At 38.9% G+C, this 15,541-nt stretch overlaps 1 protein-coding gene across 1 annotated transcript; it reads left to right on the top strand.

The window, feature by feature from the left end:
- Positions 1-2,576: 2,576 nt before the first annotated feature.
- On the top strand, positions 2,577-8,925 carry LOC121814114 (zinc finger CCHC domain-containing protein 8-like). The gene is made up of 14 exons (XM_042218431.1): positions 2,577-2,798; positions 2,932-2,974; positions 3,070-3,144; positions 3,296-3,395; positions 4,144-4,221; positions 4,316-4,419; positions 4,544-4,609; positions 4,720-4,780; positions 4,863-4,999; positions 5,827-5,969; positions 6,096-6,211; positions 7,287-7,373; positions 7,769-7,889; positions 8,261-8,925. The coding sequence occupies exons 1-14, from the start codon at positions 2,624-2,626 to the stop codon at positions 8,923-8,925; spliced, it is 1,971 nt and encodes a 656-aa protein (XP_042074365.1). The 5' UTR covers positions 2,577-2,623.
- Positions 8,926-15,541: the final 6,616 nt, after the last annotated feature.

Here is a 15,541-nt window from a genome sequence, read left to right as displayed (position 1 = left end):
TCACAGATTAAGCAGGAACTCCTTGGCTGGACCTGTAAAAGAGTAATACATTTAATAGATAAACTGAGAAAAGATGCAAATGTTATTTTGTTTTGTTTTTCATCTTGATCACAGTGTTGTTGTCTAGGCAAAAAACAAAAAAAATTGCAGTGAGTTTGCTCAGTCAAACTAGGTCTGCTAATCAGCATCTGCTTCAGTGCTGAATCCATAGCACACAATACAACAACACAAGAACTGCTCTAAAATCAGTGCCAACATGTCCAACCAGGAAAGAGGTACATATGTGCCTACCTCTCTAAAACACAAACATCCGTAAAACACGTGTAAATTCTGAGACACTGTCATGGCTTGGAGCTACATCTCAGCCAGTTCTATTGGGAGTCTTGTCAAAACTGACATCAGAAAGGTTTTATATATAACAATGGGATAATCCTTTCCCAAAGGTCGAGCAACTGGACTCCTCAGTTCAAAAAATGATTTGTCCATTTAAATCATAGGTGTCAAACTCTGGCCCGTGGGCCAAATTTGAAGCTATATATATACATATATACATATATATACATATATACATATATATACATATACATATATATACATACATATACATATACATATATATACATACATATACATATACATATATATACATATATATACACATATATATATATATATATAATATATATATATATACATATATATAACTATAAAAAACTAAAAAAACACCCAGCACGCCCCTGCGGGCGGTTTATCCTTCAAGCTCGGGTCCTCTACCAGAGGCCTGGGAGCTTGAGGGTCCTGCGCAGTATCTTAGCTGTTCCCAGGACTGCGCTCTTCTGGACAGAGATCTCCGATGTTATTCCCGGGATCTGCTGGAGCCACTCGCCTAGCTTGGGAGTCACCGCACCTAGTGCTCCGATTACCACGGGGACCACCGTTACCTTCACCCTCCACATCCTCTCGAGCTCTTCTCTGAGCCCTTGGTATTTCTCCAGCTTCTCGTGTTCCTTCTTCCTGATATTGCTGTCATTGGGAACCGCTACATCGATCACTACGGCCGTCTTCTTCTGTTTGTCTACCACCACTATGTCCGGTTGGTTAGCCACCACCATTTTGTCCGTCTGTATCTGGAAGTCCCACAGGATCTTAGCTCGGTCATTCTCCACCACCCTTGGGGGCATCTCCCATTTTGACCTCGGGACTTCCAGGTTATACTCGGCACAGATGTTCCTGTACACTATGCCGGCCACTTGGTTATGGCGTTCCATGTATGCCTTGCCTGCTAGCATCTTGCACCCTGCTGTTATGTGCTGGATTGTCTCTGGGGCATCTTTACACAGCCTGCACCTGGGGTCTTGCCTGGTGTGATAGACCCCAGCCTCTATGGATCTTGTACTCAGAGCTTGTTCTTGTGCTGCCATGATTAGTGCCTCTGTGCTGTCTTTCAGTCCAGCTTTGTCCAGCCACTGGTAGGATTTCTGGATATCAGCCACCTCCTCTATCTGCCGGTGGTACATACCGTGCAGGGGCCTGTCCTTCCATGATGGTTCCTCGTCTCCCTCCTCTTTCTTGGGTTTCTGCTGCCTGAGGTATTCACTGAGCACTCGGTCAGTTGGGGCCATCTTCCCAATGTATTCTTGGATGTTCGTTGTCTCATCCTGGACTGTGGTGCTGACACTCACCAGTCCCCGGCCCCCTTCCTTCCGCTTAGCGTACAGCCTCAGGGTGCTGGACTTGGGGTGAAACCCTCCATGCATGGTAAGGAGCTTTCTTGTCTTTATGTCAGTGGCTTCTATCTCCTCCTTTGGCCAGCCTATTACCCCAGCAGGGTACCTGATCACGGGCAGGGCGTACGTGTTGATGGCCCGGATCTTGTTCTTACCATTCAGCTGACTCCTCAGGACTTGCCTGACCCTCTGCAGGTACTTGGTGGTTGCAGCTTTTCTAGCGGCCTCTTCATGGTTCCCATTCGCCTGCGGGATCCCCAGGTACTTGTAACTGTCCTCTATGTCTGCAATGTTGCCTTCTGGTAGTTCAATCCCCTCAGTTCTGACTACCTTCCCTCTCTTTGTTACCATCCGACTACACTTCTCCAGTCCGAACGACATTCCAATGTCATTGCTGTATAGCCTGGTAGTGTGGATCAGTGAATCGATGTCTCGTTCACTCTTGGCATACAGCTTGATGTCATCCATGTACAGGATGTGTGTAATATTAAGTTATATATATTTTATATTATATATATTATACAGCTAATATATATATTGTTTAGTATTAAGCTTTGCTTGTTCCATATTCAGTTTTTCAGCAAAACTTATTTGAGTCCATAAGAAAAGATTCATTCTTATATCTGGAGGAAATTTTTATTCAAATATTATTAGCCTGGAGTTTTTTTTATTTGTATTTATCTTCAGAGATATGTAGTAATCCAATTTATTTATATTTTTATTTAGGGTTACTTTACGCTGTGAATGCAAGTTAAAAACAAATAAAATTAGTGGTTTTACGTACATCAGTTACGTGACGGTTCAGTAGTTTTATTGTGAAAGTATCAGGAGCAATCACATTTTGCGCATGCGCACGATATGTCGTGTTTCCGCATACGGATCGGGTAGCGCCAGGTATGGCAGAAGTTGATTTTGGGGACAGTGAGCTCTTTCAGCAGCTCGATGAGCCTGCTCCCCCGGTCACGACGCACATTCGGTTCACAGATGATGATGAAGAGCAGGACGAGAAGAGCGAGCTCCGGAGCAGGCTGGAGGAGTGCGACGATTACATCCAGAGACTCACTGAGGAGAATATCCTTGTGGCAGTTTGTTAGCACTAGCTTAAATTTGCTAGCATAGGATGCAACCAAAACACAACCAAGAAATGACTTCTAACAGTCCTTTTTCTGCAGAATTTGTCATTTTTCTTTAATTCCCAGACCACATAAAATATTACGAAGGAAAATGAGCCTCCTGACGCGACCAAGGTAACTAGTAGACACCCAATAATGATCATTTCAAATGAAACGAAACTGTTCGCCAACCGTGATCCTGCGATGTTTTCCCTCCTCCAACACTACAGCGGCGTCACTGTTGAAGATGTTAACACCGACGGGCCTCTTCTTCAGGTCCTTTATACAAACAACATCATATCAAAGTAAGTCAGAATTCTTTATATTTTAAGTAAGTTTTTAATGTATGAACGTATTTGTTGGTGAAATTATTACATCTACGGTAATTTATTAACAACATGTTCAGTTTAGATCCATTCACAACATATGAATGACAATTTTTAATCACCCTGCTAGGACGTGTCGCCAGGAAATTGAAGACTGCATCTGCAGTGTGATTTTGAGGCACCATAAACCAGACGTTGAAAAGAGGTCCTCCTTTAACATCAAACCTCAGGTGTGTACCTAGAATATACAGAGCCGTGAAGAAGTTTTTTGTGTCTATTAGAGGTGAAAATCACCAGACTCAACATGATAGAATATTACCACAATACGTCACTCAAAATATGACATTGTTCAGATTTTTTAACATTACAATAGCACATATTGTAATTTATCACTTTTTGACATAAAAGCTGTAAAAGGCTGATGGGATAATATTGTAAAAAAAACAAAAAAAACAACAAAAAACATTTTTTTGCTGGTATGCTAACCCTGTCATTACAACCTACCATTAATGTTGCCATAAGACTAAGTTGGTATGCTGTCAGTCTGTCATTAAATGGGGTCAAGCTGGCAATAACATCCAGTCTGTTACTGACAATACGGCAAATACCTGTAATAAATCATTGAAAATTAAATACATGTGTCTGTCTACAAAGACAGAAAGGCACGATTAATTTTACATTTGCAAGGGGTGAGGGCGTTTTAGTTTTCTACACAGGTAAGTTTAGAAATTCTTTTTGACTTCATTATCAGAAACATAACTTTAAAAATAGCATTTTGCATTTACTCAGGTTTTCATTGTCTTATAAAGTCGTTCATGATCTGAAACATGTAAATGTGACAGACAAATCTGCAAAAAAAAAAAACAAGTCACGAAGGGAGAAAATTCTTTTTCACAGCACTGTATATTACTATTGTAAATATTTTCAATATCACAATGAAGTTTCTGTTTAAAAATACATATTTCTCCCTCTATAAAGAATTCCGCTTTTGCTTTGGACGAAGATCCACAGATGATGTCTTCCAGTAGTGTGAGAACAACAACAGAAGCCTTTAAAGTGAGCACATGCTGTTATTTCTCATTCAAACACACTGAAAACGAGATGTGTAGGCTCACAAGTAGTAACTTATTGTGTTATGTTTTTGTTTTAGGTTGTTGGGAGTGTCTTATATTTCACTACTTTCAGTGTTGATAAACTTGGACAGCCTCTGGTAAATGAAAACCCCCAGCTGACCGATGGATGGGATGTCCCAACGTATCTTTAACATGAATAAATTAAACATTTATTGCCTATGAAGTGCTGTAGTCAGATTTATTAAATTTTAAAAATTCACAGCTGTGTAGACAAATGCATTATAGCTTCCTGAATTGCTGCAAAGTTATCAGCAAGTCTTCAACCAAGTCATTGGAACTGATGGCCAGGAAATAGAAATGAAAGACAAAAGGTAAGACTACAAAAATTCCATAGCTTTTCCTGTTTACAACTCTTCTTTGTTTGTGTGCTGGGTGGAATTTATAATGTATAATGATTCTGTCTCTGCTCTGTTCACTGTAGACCCAAGTCTATGTGTTTCAACTGTGGTTCAAGCAGTCACCAGCTGAGAGAATGTCCCAAGGTACCATTAATGATCTGTTAATCCAGGATGAACACAAGGACAGAACATAATTTAATATAAGAATGTATTTTTTCTCTCCTAGCCTAAAGACATGGCTGCAATTAATGAGAGAAGAAAGGAGTTCAATCAGAGCAACAACCAAGCCATGCAGAGTAACCAGAGATACCATGCTGATGAAGTGGAGGAGCGGTTTGCCAAATACAAGCCTGGAGTCATGAGGCAGGACTTTTTTTTACTCTCCACACATCTTTATTTACTCACAATTTTAATTTAATTACATAATGTTGCAAAAGTGCATATTTTACAGGGTTATATATAACGTACCTCATTTCATAAAATAAAAAAAAGTGTTATCTGGGGACTCAATTTAAAATAAATAAAGGCTCAAAATTTGGGAATCATTAATGGGGGAAAAAAAATCATAAAAATGAAAAATGGTGAAGGCACAGTCTCCCTGCAAACTGACAACCGTGGGAGAGAGAAACAAAATAAGATATAAGAGGGGAAAGAATGACCCGTTACATTTTATTATGATTATGAATTCCCTTGGAAATGACCACTAAGTGATCTTTTTTCATCATATGGGTGAAAATTGCCCAACGTTATTGTCCTAAGGTTTATGTTTGCAACAGTACCTTTTTCAGTACTCATGTTGAAATAAGTCTGTACTTCTCAATTGAATTTTAAAAATGTAATGTATTTACAACATTTTACAACCACAGCAGCTTCCAGGTTCTTTGTCTGACAGTGTAATATTTGTTCTGTTTACATCTGTTTTTCTACCAAATTAATTACATGAAGAAGAAGCTGTCAGTGTCTCACTCAGAGTTTCTGAATCATAATCCTTGGCTTCAGCTTCTTGCATGCTGGTGGTAGACTTGCTCTCACATTCGTACTCCAAAGGCTTCATCCGTTAGTTAGTTTATACCAAAGATATTTGGCATGTAGATCACATGGTTTTGGTCTCTATGCCAACTTAGACAAGTGTAATTTTTAGTCTTTTAATTTTTCATTTGATTTATTTACTGTGTTGTGCTGTTAAACAGTGAGGAGCTGCTGACAGCTCTGGGCATTGATGAGAACACCCTACCTCCTCTGATCTATCGCATGAGGCAGCTAGGTTACCCACCAGGTTGGCTCAAAGAGGCAGAGATGGAAAACTCTGGCTTATCACTGTATGACGGAAATGGTAAGTTTGAAAAAGAACTAAACAGCTTCACAATTTGTTTTCTTTGTTGAACAGAGTAAGTAGAAAAATAAAAGCTTCTGCAGTCTGCACAGATTATAGAGGATGTTGTTTTTTTCTCTCTTACAGCATCAAGTGATGGCACTGTAACTGACAACACTAATTCACAAAACCTCTCTTATGATGTTTCCAAACTGGTGGATTTCCCAGGTTTCAATGTAGCCGCACCACACAAAATGAAAGATGTAAGTCTTGCAGTCTGCCTTTTCAAATGTTTGACCTCCAGTACCGCCTGGTATCCAGTAAAAAGTAAATATGTGATGTACTGTTTCAAAACCATCAACATTAAATGTTGATTTGATGTCATAAAAATAAGAAAGGGGCAATGAAAGACTAGAAATATCTTGTTGAATAATTTCAACACAACACATTTTTAGGTAAATTGCAACAGATCAGTACTTGTGAAGCTAAATTTACATTCTCTAGTCTGGTTAAATCAAACTCTGCTTTGTTTCCCCCTTTGTTGCGATTTGTTTGTGTAGCCAGACATGCTTTGCATTCTGGCACACAGCAGAGTACACAAACATTTTTGATTTGATTGGGGTTTTCACTGTGTGAATATAAACCAAAACATGGGAAAAATAATAATAAATGTAAGGTTCTTTCTCAGTGTGAAATTGGAAGGAATTTGAGGTGTTTGTCATCTAAAAAAGATGATTTCAAAAAATAATTTGGTGAATCTAGAAAAAAAATCGCTGCACATAGATATATGACTGAGATCCTCAGGCCAACAGACGGTTCTGCAATATCCACAGCTTTATAGTGGAGATCACTGACTGACTGAAAATGTAAACAGGACACAGAAATGACACGACTGCTACCTGTCATGTCATCTGACAACTAAAAATATTAAATTCTGATGAGGAGAGGGACCATCTGAGTAGTTATCAGAAAAAAAACAGCGTCCATGTTTGTATGGGTGTCAGAATGGGAAAGAATGGGGAAAATATTTTATTTCCTCATGAATTTGTACAATGTTTTTGTTTTTTTGTTTGTTTGTTTGTTTTTAAATTTTTAAAAAGAGCTAATTTATACTGTGGTGTATATGAGCTTCTTATGACTTTTTGACAAATGTTGCTGGCATCAACAATGATTAACTATTTTTAGTTTCCAAATTTGCAATGTTGTCTTTGTGTTATTTTCAATTAAATGTGGAGTTTAAATGGTTGACAACCCATTAAAGTATGCTGGGACCTTTTTTTTGCTGTCTTTTTTATTAAGTTAAATAACACTTTTTCTTTATTTCTGTTGTATCTTCAGGAGTTCCTGCATTATGGTTCAATTCCAATGCAGAGCAGCCACATGAAGCAAAACTATGCAGCCTACCTGTCCAGCTTCTTTCCCACGGTCTGTATCCCAGCTCCCTACTGACTTCTTGCAACGGCAGCTTCTCAACTTCAACCAAATTTTTATCGGCCACCACCTTGAGCAAAATTTAGCAGATTAGTGCTCATTCTTAGAAATAAGATATAGATTAGATATTTAAGCCATTACTGTTCTCATCGAGGACAAAATCTACTGTCTTGAGGTTACTTTGCTCTGTGCAACAGTTTATGGTGTTCACATGACCCATCCTTTAAAATCTCCTTTACGCATTTTACAGCATGAATCAACACTGATCCAACTGCACAGACCTCCATTTAATCCACAGGATTTCAATATTTCTACTTAAATATGTTGCTAAGAAAGGAAAAACAAAAGTCGTGCTTTTTGGTCTTATTGCATGTTGCTCTTGCCAACAGCCCGGTGCCGCCTCCAGCAAGAGAAGACATGAATTTGACTCATCTCCACAGCTGAGGAAGAGGAGTAAGTTTAGCCCGGACCGGACCCCAGACAGGAGCTCGGACATGGATATTGAATCAGGTAACCGTACATCTGGGTGTCACAGCCTACATTCATGTTCTCCTTGAATGGTTAGATTTCCAGAGTTGGGATCCCATCCATCCAACTTCACTTTGTGTTTTTAAGTTGGAATGTAAAAACTATGGATCTTCTAAAGATGAGTAGTTCTCATTTTACTGTTGTTGAACCAACATGTTGACCTGGCTGCTGCCAGTATATCAATGCTCTATGTAAATTGTTACCAGGATTATTGCTAATTAATAACTTTTTTAACAAGAGTAGATCACGCTGAGTTCACAGAAACAATGTTTTGGTTTGGTATTTGTAGCTCAGTTGCACAAAAATACACAGTCAGCACTCTGTGGATGATTTTATTTTATTTCTTCTCATAGATCCAGGAACACCTCATCAAATTCACAGCTCTGATGATTTCCAGTTCCAGCCACCACTGCCTCCTGGCTCTCCTTGCTTTAGTTCTCCTCCGCCTTTACCACAGGGCACTCCTCCTGCTACACCCACCCCCCCACCTCTCCCTAAAGGTACACCTCCACTTACTCCCACCAACGGCTCTCCAGCTGTGCGAGGGCGTGACTGGGTGGTGGTTGATGAGACTGGGGAGGGAACAGAGGATGACCTGACACTGGAGGAACTGGAGGAGCAGCAGAGACTGATCTGGGCAGCTCTAGAAAATGCTGACATGGCCTCTAACAGTGACTGTGAGACACCTGCCGCACAAACTCCTGTACCAAGTTCACCAAGTGTATCCACATCTGCACACGCGGACACAGAAACTGAAGACACGGATGAAGGAATGGACTCAATAAAACCTGAAGAACCTTCCCTAAGCAAAGAAAATCAACCGGAAGTTCAAGAGGGTTTGTCATTAAGCCCGGGACCAGTCAAAGTTAAGGACGATAGCCCTCAGAGTCCCGAACCAGCCGAAATCCAGGAAAGCACCCCTCAGAGTCCCGAGCCAGTGAAAATCCATGACAGCACCCCTCAGAGTCCCGAGCCAGTGAAACCCCAAGACACAACCCCTCAGAGTCCGAGCCAGTGAAACAAAGTTAAGGACGATAGCCCTCAGAGTCCCGAACCAGCCGAAATCCAGGAAAGCATCCCTCAGAGTCCCGAGCCAGTGAACCCATGACAGCACCCCTCAGAGTCCCGAATCACTGTTAGCCGAGGACGGCACATTTCAGAGTCCTGAGCCAGTGAAAGCCGAAGTAGACAACCCACAGAGCCCTGAGTCAGAAAAAAAAAAAAAAAAAGAAAGAGCCGTTTCCTGGCTGGTGTCGCTTTTAACTTTATCTAATTCTTCTTTAAAATACTTTCCTGCAAAACAAATTGGAAAAGTACACAGTACAACTGCATTAATGAGAAAAAAATATATAAAAGAAAATGAATATGAATTCCACAAGAAGTCTTTGTTTTTCTTTTGGCGACTTTGTTTTAAAATATAAACCACTATCTTTTTTCTTCTTTTCTTTTTTTAAAAGCAGAATAAAAGGGTGAGAATTTTATGTTTGATAAATAATCAACAAATGAATGCTGTACATTACTGGAGAAACTGGGACAGGTAAAAAAAAAAATCAATAACTCATGGTCTTTAGTTTTTGTTTTTTTATGTTGTTAGGTCTAACTTTAAATTATTATAAGACAAATCCTTACATGGTTCTGTTCCAACCATATAAGGATTTGTCTTTGATGTTTGTGGCATAATTACTAATAACAGAGTTGGTAATATGTATTCATTGTTTAATACCGGTAGCTAATAATCAAATGCAGAGAGATGTATAAACACATAGTGAGTGAGAAAGGTGACTGAAGAGGAAACACTCAATGCATCCCCTAGAAGCCAACACCTATTGCAGTGTAACTAAGGGAGGATTCAGAGTCACCGGATCCAGTCCTAAGTATACACTTTATTAAAGTTTTAAATCTAATCTTAACAGCAGAGACGGCGTCTGTGTCCTGAATCCAAACTGAGAGCTGGTTCTACAGAAGAGGGGTCTGAAAGCTGAAGAAGGCTGTGCCTCCCATTCTACTTTTAAATGCTCTATGAACCACAAGTAAAACAGCAGTCTGAGAATGAAGAGCTTGTCAGCGGTGATGCGGTACAATAGGGTCATTAAGATGGGGAATGATTATTCAACACCTTGTATGTGAGGAACAGGATTATAAATTTGATTAGAGATTAAACACAGAGAAAGGAGAGGGCAACATAGAAATATGCTCTCTCTTTCTAGTTCCTGTCAGCACTCTTGCTGCAGCATTTTGGATCAACTGAAGGCTCTTCAGAGAGTTTAGTCATCCAGGTCTTTATGTCTTTAAGACATTCCTGCAGTTTTAACTAGTTGGTGTGTTGAATGAAAAGATTGCATAAAAATGTGAGGAGCTAAAGCGTTTTTAACACAATCCCTTAATTTCAGGGGATTCAAAGTAATTGACAAATTAAATAACAGAAAAATAAATGTCCATTTCTAATACTTGGTTAAAAAAAAAAACTTTACTTACAATGACAGCCTAGTTCTTGAACTCATGGACATCACCAGATGCTGGGCTTCCTCCTTTTTGATGCCCTGTCAGGCCTTTATTGCAGCGGCTTTCAGTTGCTGTTTGTTTGTGGGCCTTTCTGTTCAAAGTTTGTCTTCAACAAGTGAAATGTATGCTCAAGTGGGATAAGATCAGGTGACTTAGGCATTTAAGAATATTCCAATTCTGACAAATTGCAAACTCCCCTAACAGAGGCAAAGTAAAGGAAGGATCTGTGCAATGAAAGCTGGAAAGTCACCAGGAATAGATGGCCTCCCAGCAGAGTTTTATCACAAATTTAAAGATTTGCTACGTCCATTTTTAACTGAGTATTACATGAAGCCTTTGAATATGGACGGCCCCCTGCAACCCGAAAACATTGATGTATTAATCACCTCTAATAGTTTTGTGATAGAATTAGTTGGGTCTTGGTTTAATATCAGCACATCATCTGCATACAGGAATAATTTGTGTTCTCTGCCTCCCCCAAATACACCTTTAATCTCTGCATTTTCTCTGATTTGAATAGCTAATGGCTCTAAAAATATTATAAATAGCAATGGGCTTAAATTGCATCCTTGACGTGTTGATCTGGAAATACTAAAAAAAGGAGAAAGTACCCCATTTGTAAATACAGCTTCTTCTGGCCTCAAATATATGGTTCTAATCCATCTGCAAAAGTTGTCGCCTAATTCAAATTTTTCCAGGGTCCTAAACAGATATTTCCACTCCACCGTATCAAGTCCTTCTGTGCATTTAAATATGGAGCCAGTGCAGGATTTGTGTCTATTCTTGATAAACCCTACTTGATCTTTATGAATAATTGTGGTAGTACAACCTCCAGCCTCATTGTTAATACTTTGGATAGAATTTTGTAATCCACTGATTACATTTATCAGTCTGTAATTGCCTGGATCCGTTAAATCTTTGTCGCCTTTGGAATTACTGATATTATGGCCAGATTAAAATTTGCAGGGGGCCGTCCATATTCAAAGGCTTCATGTAATACTCAGTTAAAAATGGACGTAGCAAATCTTTAAATTTGTGATAAAACTCTGCTGGGAGGCCATCTATTCCTGGTGACTTTCCAGCTTTCATTGCACAGATCCTTCCTTTACTTTGCCTCTGTTAGGGGAGTTTGCAATTTGTCAGAATTGGAATATTCTTAAATGCCTAAGTCAGTCACCTGATCTTATCCCAGTTGAGCATACATTTCACTTGTTGAAGACAAACTTTGAACAGAAAGGCCCACAAACAAACAGCAACTGAAAGCCGCTGCAATAAAGGCCTGACAGGGCATTAAAAAGGAGGAAGCCCAGCATCTGGTGATGTCCATGAGTTCAAGAACTAGGCTGTCATTGTAAGTAAAGTTTTTTTTTTTAACCAAGTATTAGAAATGGACATTTATTTTTCTGTTATTTAATTTGTCAATTACTTTGAATCCCCTGAAATTAAGGGATTGTGTTAAAAACGCTTTAGCTCCTCACATTTTTATGCAATCTTTTGCAATCTTTCAGTCACTTTAATTTTAAAACTGCAGGAATGTCTTAAAGACATAAAGACCTGGATGACTAAACTCTCTGAAGAGCCTTCAGTTGATCCAAAATGCTGCAGCAAGAGTACTGACAGGAACTAGAAAGAGAGCATATTTCTATATTTATTGCCCTCTCCTTTCTCTGTTTAATCTGTAATCAAATTTAAAATCCTGTTCCTCACATACAAGGTGTTGAATAATCATTCCCCATCTTAATGACCCTATTGTACCGTATCACCCCAGACAAGCTCTTCATTCTCAGACTGCTTCTTTACTTGTGGTTCATAGAGCATTTAAAAGTAGAATGGGAGGCACAGCCTTCTTCAGCTTTCAGGCCCCTCTTCTGTAGAACCAGCTCTCAGTTTGGATTCAGGACACAGACGCCGTCTCTGCTGTTAAGATTACACTTAAACTTTGATAAAGTGTATGGTTAGGGCTGGATGAGGTGACGCTGAATCCCCCCATAATTACACTGCCATAGGTGTTGGCTTCTAGGGGATTCCTATGATGCATTGAGTGTTTCTCACATTTCTCAATCACTAGGTGTTCATACACCTCTCTGCATTTGATTATTAGTTAGTAAACAATGAATAAATATTACCTACTCTGTTATTAGTAATTATGCCACAAACATCAAAGACAAATTCTTACATGTTTGAAACAGAATCATGTAAGGATTTGTTTTAGAATAATCTCCAGTTGGACCTAACAACATAAAAAAAACTAAAGACCATGAGTTATTGATATTTTTTTTTACCTGTCCCAGTTTCTCCAGTAATGTACAGCATTCATTTTTTGATCATTTATCAAACATAAAAGTTATTCTCACCCTTTTATTCTGCTTTTAAAAAAAGAAAAGAAGAAAAAAGATAGTGGTTTATATTTTAAAACAAAGTCGCCAAAAGAAAAACAAAGACTTCTTGTGGAATTCATATTCATTTTCTTTTATATATTTTTTTCTCATTAATGCAGTTGTACTGTGTACTTTTCCAATTTGTTTTGCAGGAAAGTATTTTAAAGAAGAATTAGATAAAGTTAAAAGCGACACCAGCCAGGAAACGTCTTTTTTTTTTTTTTCCAAACTTTATTGAAATTGCAAAATGAACAGCCAGTCATTCCAGTTCAGCCTAAATAGTAGACATACAAGGCAAACAAAAGCAACAATATATAGTACAATGAAACAAGAAGGACAAATAAATAAATTTAAAAAAAAAAAAAAAAAAGGGGGGGGATGTGACAGACTTCATAATTTAGTACTTGTGACAGCTCATTTGTTAAACATTTCTGAATGAATTTCAATCAGTGATAAACCTTTCTTGTTAGAAGTTAATTTAAGAGAGTTTAAATAATATTCAATTTCAATCAAAAACAAATTAAACGATGGGGTTGAGTTTTGAAATTTACATTTATGTATATGGAATTTCCCTAATAAGATATAAAGATTGACAATGGCACATTTTTTTCTCTCTTTAGTTTCAAAATAAGTGATAATGTTCTTCCCTTCAATTTTGATTTCGTATGTTGTCTTGCACAGTATATAATTTTCAAGCTCTCTCCAAAATGTAGCACTATACAAACAGTCATAAAACAAATGAGTAACACTTTCAAGTTCAGTTTTACAAAAGGTACATTTTCTATCAATGTCACAGAATCTTGAAATGTACATGTTGGATGGATATATGTTATGTAATATTTTCAAATGTAATTCTCTAACTTTGTTTGTAATACAAAATCTAAAAGGAACAAGCCACGCTTTATCCCAGTTGATATTATCAAAAATAGCATTCCAAAAAAACTTCCCTCTTGGAGTTATTTTCTTCGCATTATACAAACATTCTCTAATATGTTTATTGGTGCATTTCTTGCTTAAGAAATCAATACCATTTATATAAAGAGTGTTAACGGATGCATGTGGTGTGTTCTGTTTTTTGTAGCTTTTCATCAAACGGCTCTTTCTAATCTGTAGCGATGACAGGAAGTACGTAAAAGTTCGCGCATGTGTAAAGCAAACCTTACCCTGCGAGTCATCGCTGAGGGTTTAAAGCATATGTTTTTGTTTCTGTTTCGTGTGCAGTCATTTGTGTTGATCTTTTTATTACTTTGATTTGCAGTGACTCTTCCCGCAGGAACGTTTCTATGGGACAGCACTTAATTGAGACTTCCAGTAATGTCAGGTTGCTCGGTTATCCCTCTGACGTTACCGCAGCGGGACGGGGGCGCGAGGAGGATTCGTTTCATTCACCTGGTGGGTCTGACATCGTTCAGACTGACAGAGAGCACCAAACAGGTGAGTTAATGGTTCACAGGTAGTCCAAGAGGGTGATGTATTACCACCAGCATAATAAACACATCTCCTTACTTCCAGGACGGTCACAGACTTTCTAATTGGATAGTGATAATTAATGTTTAACAAATAAGTACTGTAGCTAACTAAAAACAAAAAACAGCTTAGTAAAATAAATAAATAAATAAAGCTTGACTAATACTATACTGCAGTTTTACACTCACCGGGCATTTTATTAAGTACACCTTACTAGTACTGGGTTGGGCCTACTGTTGCCTCCAGAGCCAGCTTAAATCTTTGTGGCACAGATTCAACAAGGAGCTGGGTACCTTCCTCTGAGACTTTGATCACACACAGCTCCTGCAGATTTGTCGGCTGAACATCCATGATGTGAATCTCCTGTTCCAGGACATCCTCCTGGAGTTGGACCTGGTGGCTGTGGCGGCCATGTGTGTACAGTGAACTCATTTTCGCTGCCAGTTTGAGATTATTTGAGCTTTGTGACATGCTATGTTATCCTCCTGGAAGCAGAAGATGGGTACACTGTGGTCATAAAAGCTGGACATGGTGAGCAACAATACTCAAGTAGCCTGTTGAAATTCTGTTCAGTTGGCACTAAGAGTCCCAAATTAAACTTTGCTCCACCCAAACCTGCAAAATGTAGCGTCAGTTTCCTTTTCTTAGCTGACAGGAGTGACACCCAGTGTGGATTTCTTCTGCTGTAGTCCATCTGCTAAAAGCTTCAACATGTTGTCCATTCGGAGATGCTCTTCTGCATAATTTAGGTGGGATGAGTGGTTGTTTGAGTGGTTCTTGCCTTCCTGTCAGCTGAAAACTCAAAAGTCTGGCCAGACTACTTTGACCTCTGGCATCAAGACATTTTCACCCAGAGAAATTCTCTGTAAAAACATGTTTGTGTGGCTAAAGTCCCAACAACCATGTCACATTCAAAGTCACTTAAATCATGTTTTTTCTCCATTCTGATGCTCGCGTTGAACTTCAGCGGGTTGTCTTGGTCATGTCTACATGCACAAATGCACTGGGGTGCTGGCATGTCATTGGCTTATTAGAGACTCGCATTAATGAGCAGTTGAGCATGTATACCATTAACATGGTCAGGCAGTGTACGTTATTGTCAGGCTTTATACGGCGGTGGCTTATATTCATCCTCTCTGTTTCAGGGTTCAACGATTCCGCTCTATTTGGGAGCCGATCTCCTCTCAAAGACTGATGTGCGTACAGAAAACCATCCAAGACACCATGCCAAGTTTGCCAAGAAAGGCCTTGCAACAAAAATAACTTTTTCCTCAGTAAAAATCTCCC

The sequence above is a fragment of the Haplochromis burtoni genome, unplaced genomic scaffold (genome assembly GCF_018398535.1).
Source record: "Haplochromis burtoni strain Fernald_Lab_line unplaced genomic scaffold, NCSU_Asbu1 Contig_18, whole genome shotgun sequence".
Lineage (NCBI taxonomy): Eukaryota > Metazoa > Chordata > Actinopteri > Cichliformes > Cichlidae > Haplochromis > Haplochromis burtoni.
The sequence above is the reverse complement of the archived record's forward strand: the minus strand, read 5'-3'. Positions and strand labels throughout refer to the sequence as shown.

Coding starts and splice junctions, on each gene's coding strand:
- LOC121814114 (XM_042218431.1), top strand. CDS start 2,624: ATGGCAGAAGTTGATTTTGGGGACAGTGAGCTCTTTCAGCAGCTCGAT. Junction 4,610..4,719: donor ATAGAAATGAAAGACAAAAG/GTAAGACTACAA, acceptor TGTTCACTGTAG/ACCCAAGTCTATGTGTTTCA. Junction 7,890..8,260: donor GGACATGGATATTGAATCAG/GTAACCGTACAT, acceptor TTCTTCTCATAG/ATCCAGGAACACCTCATCAA.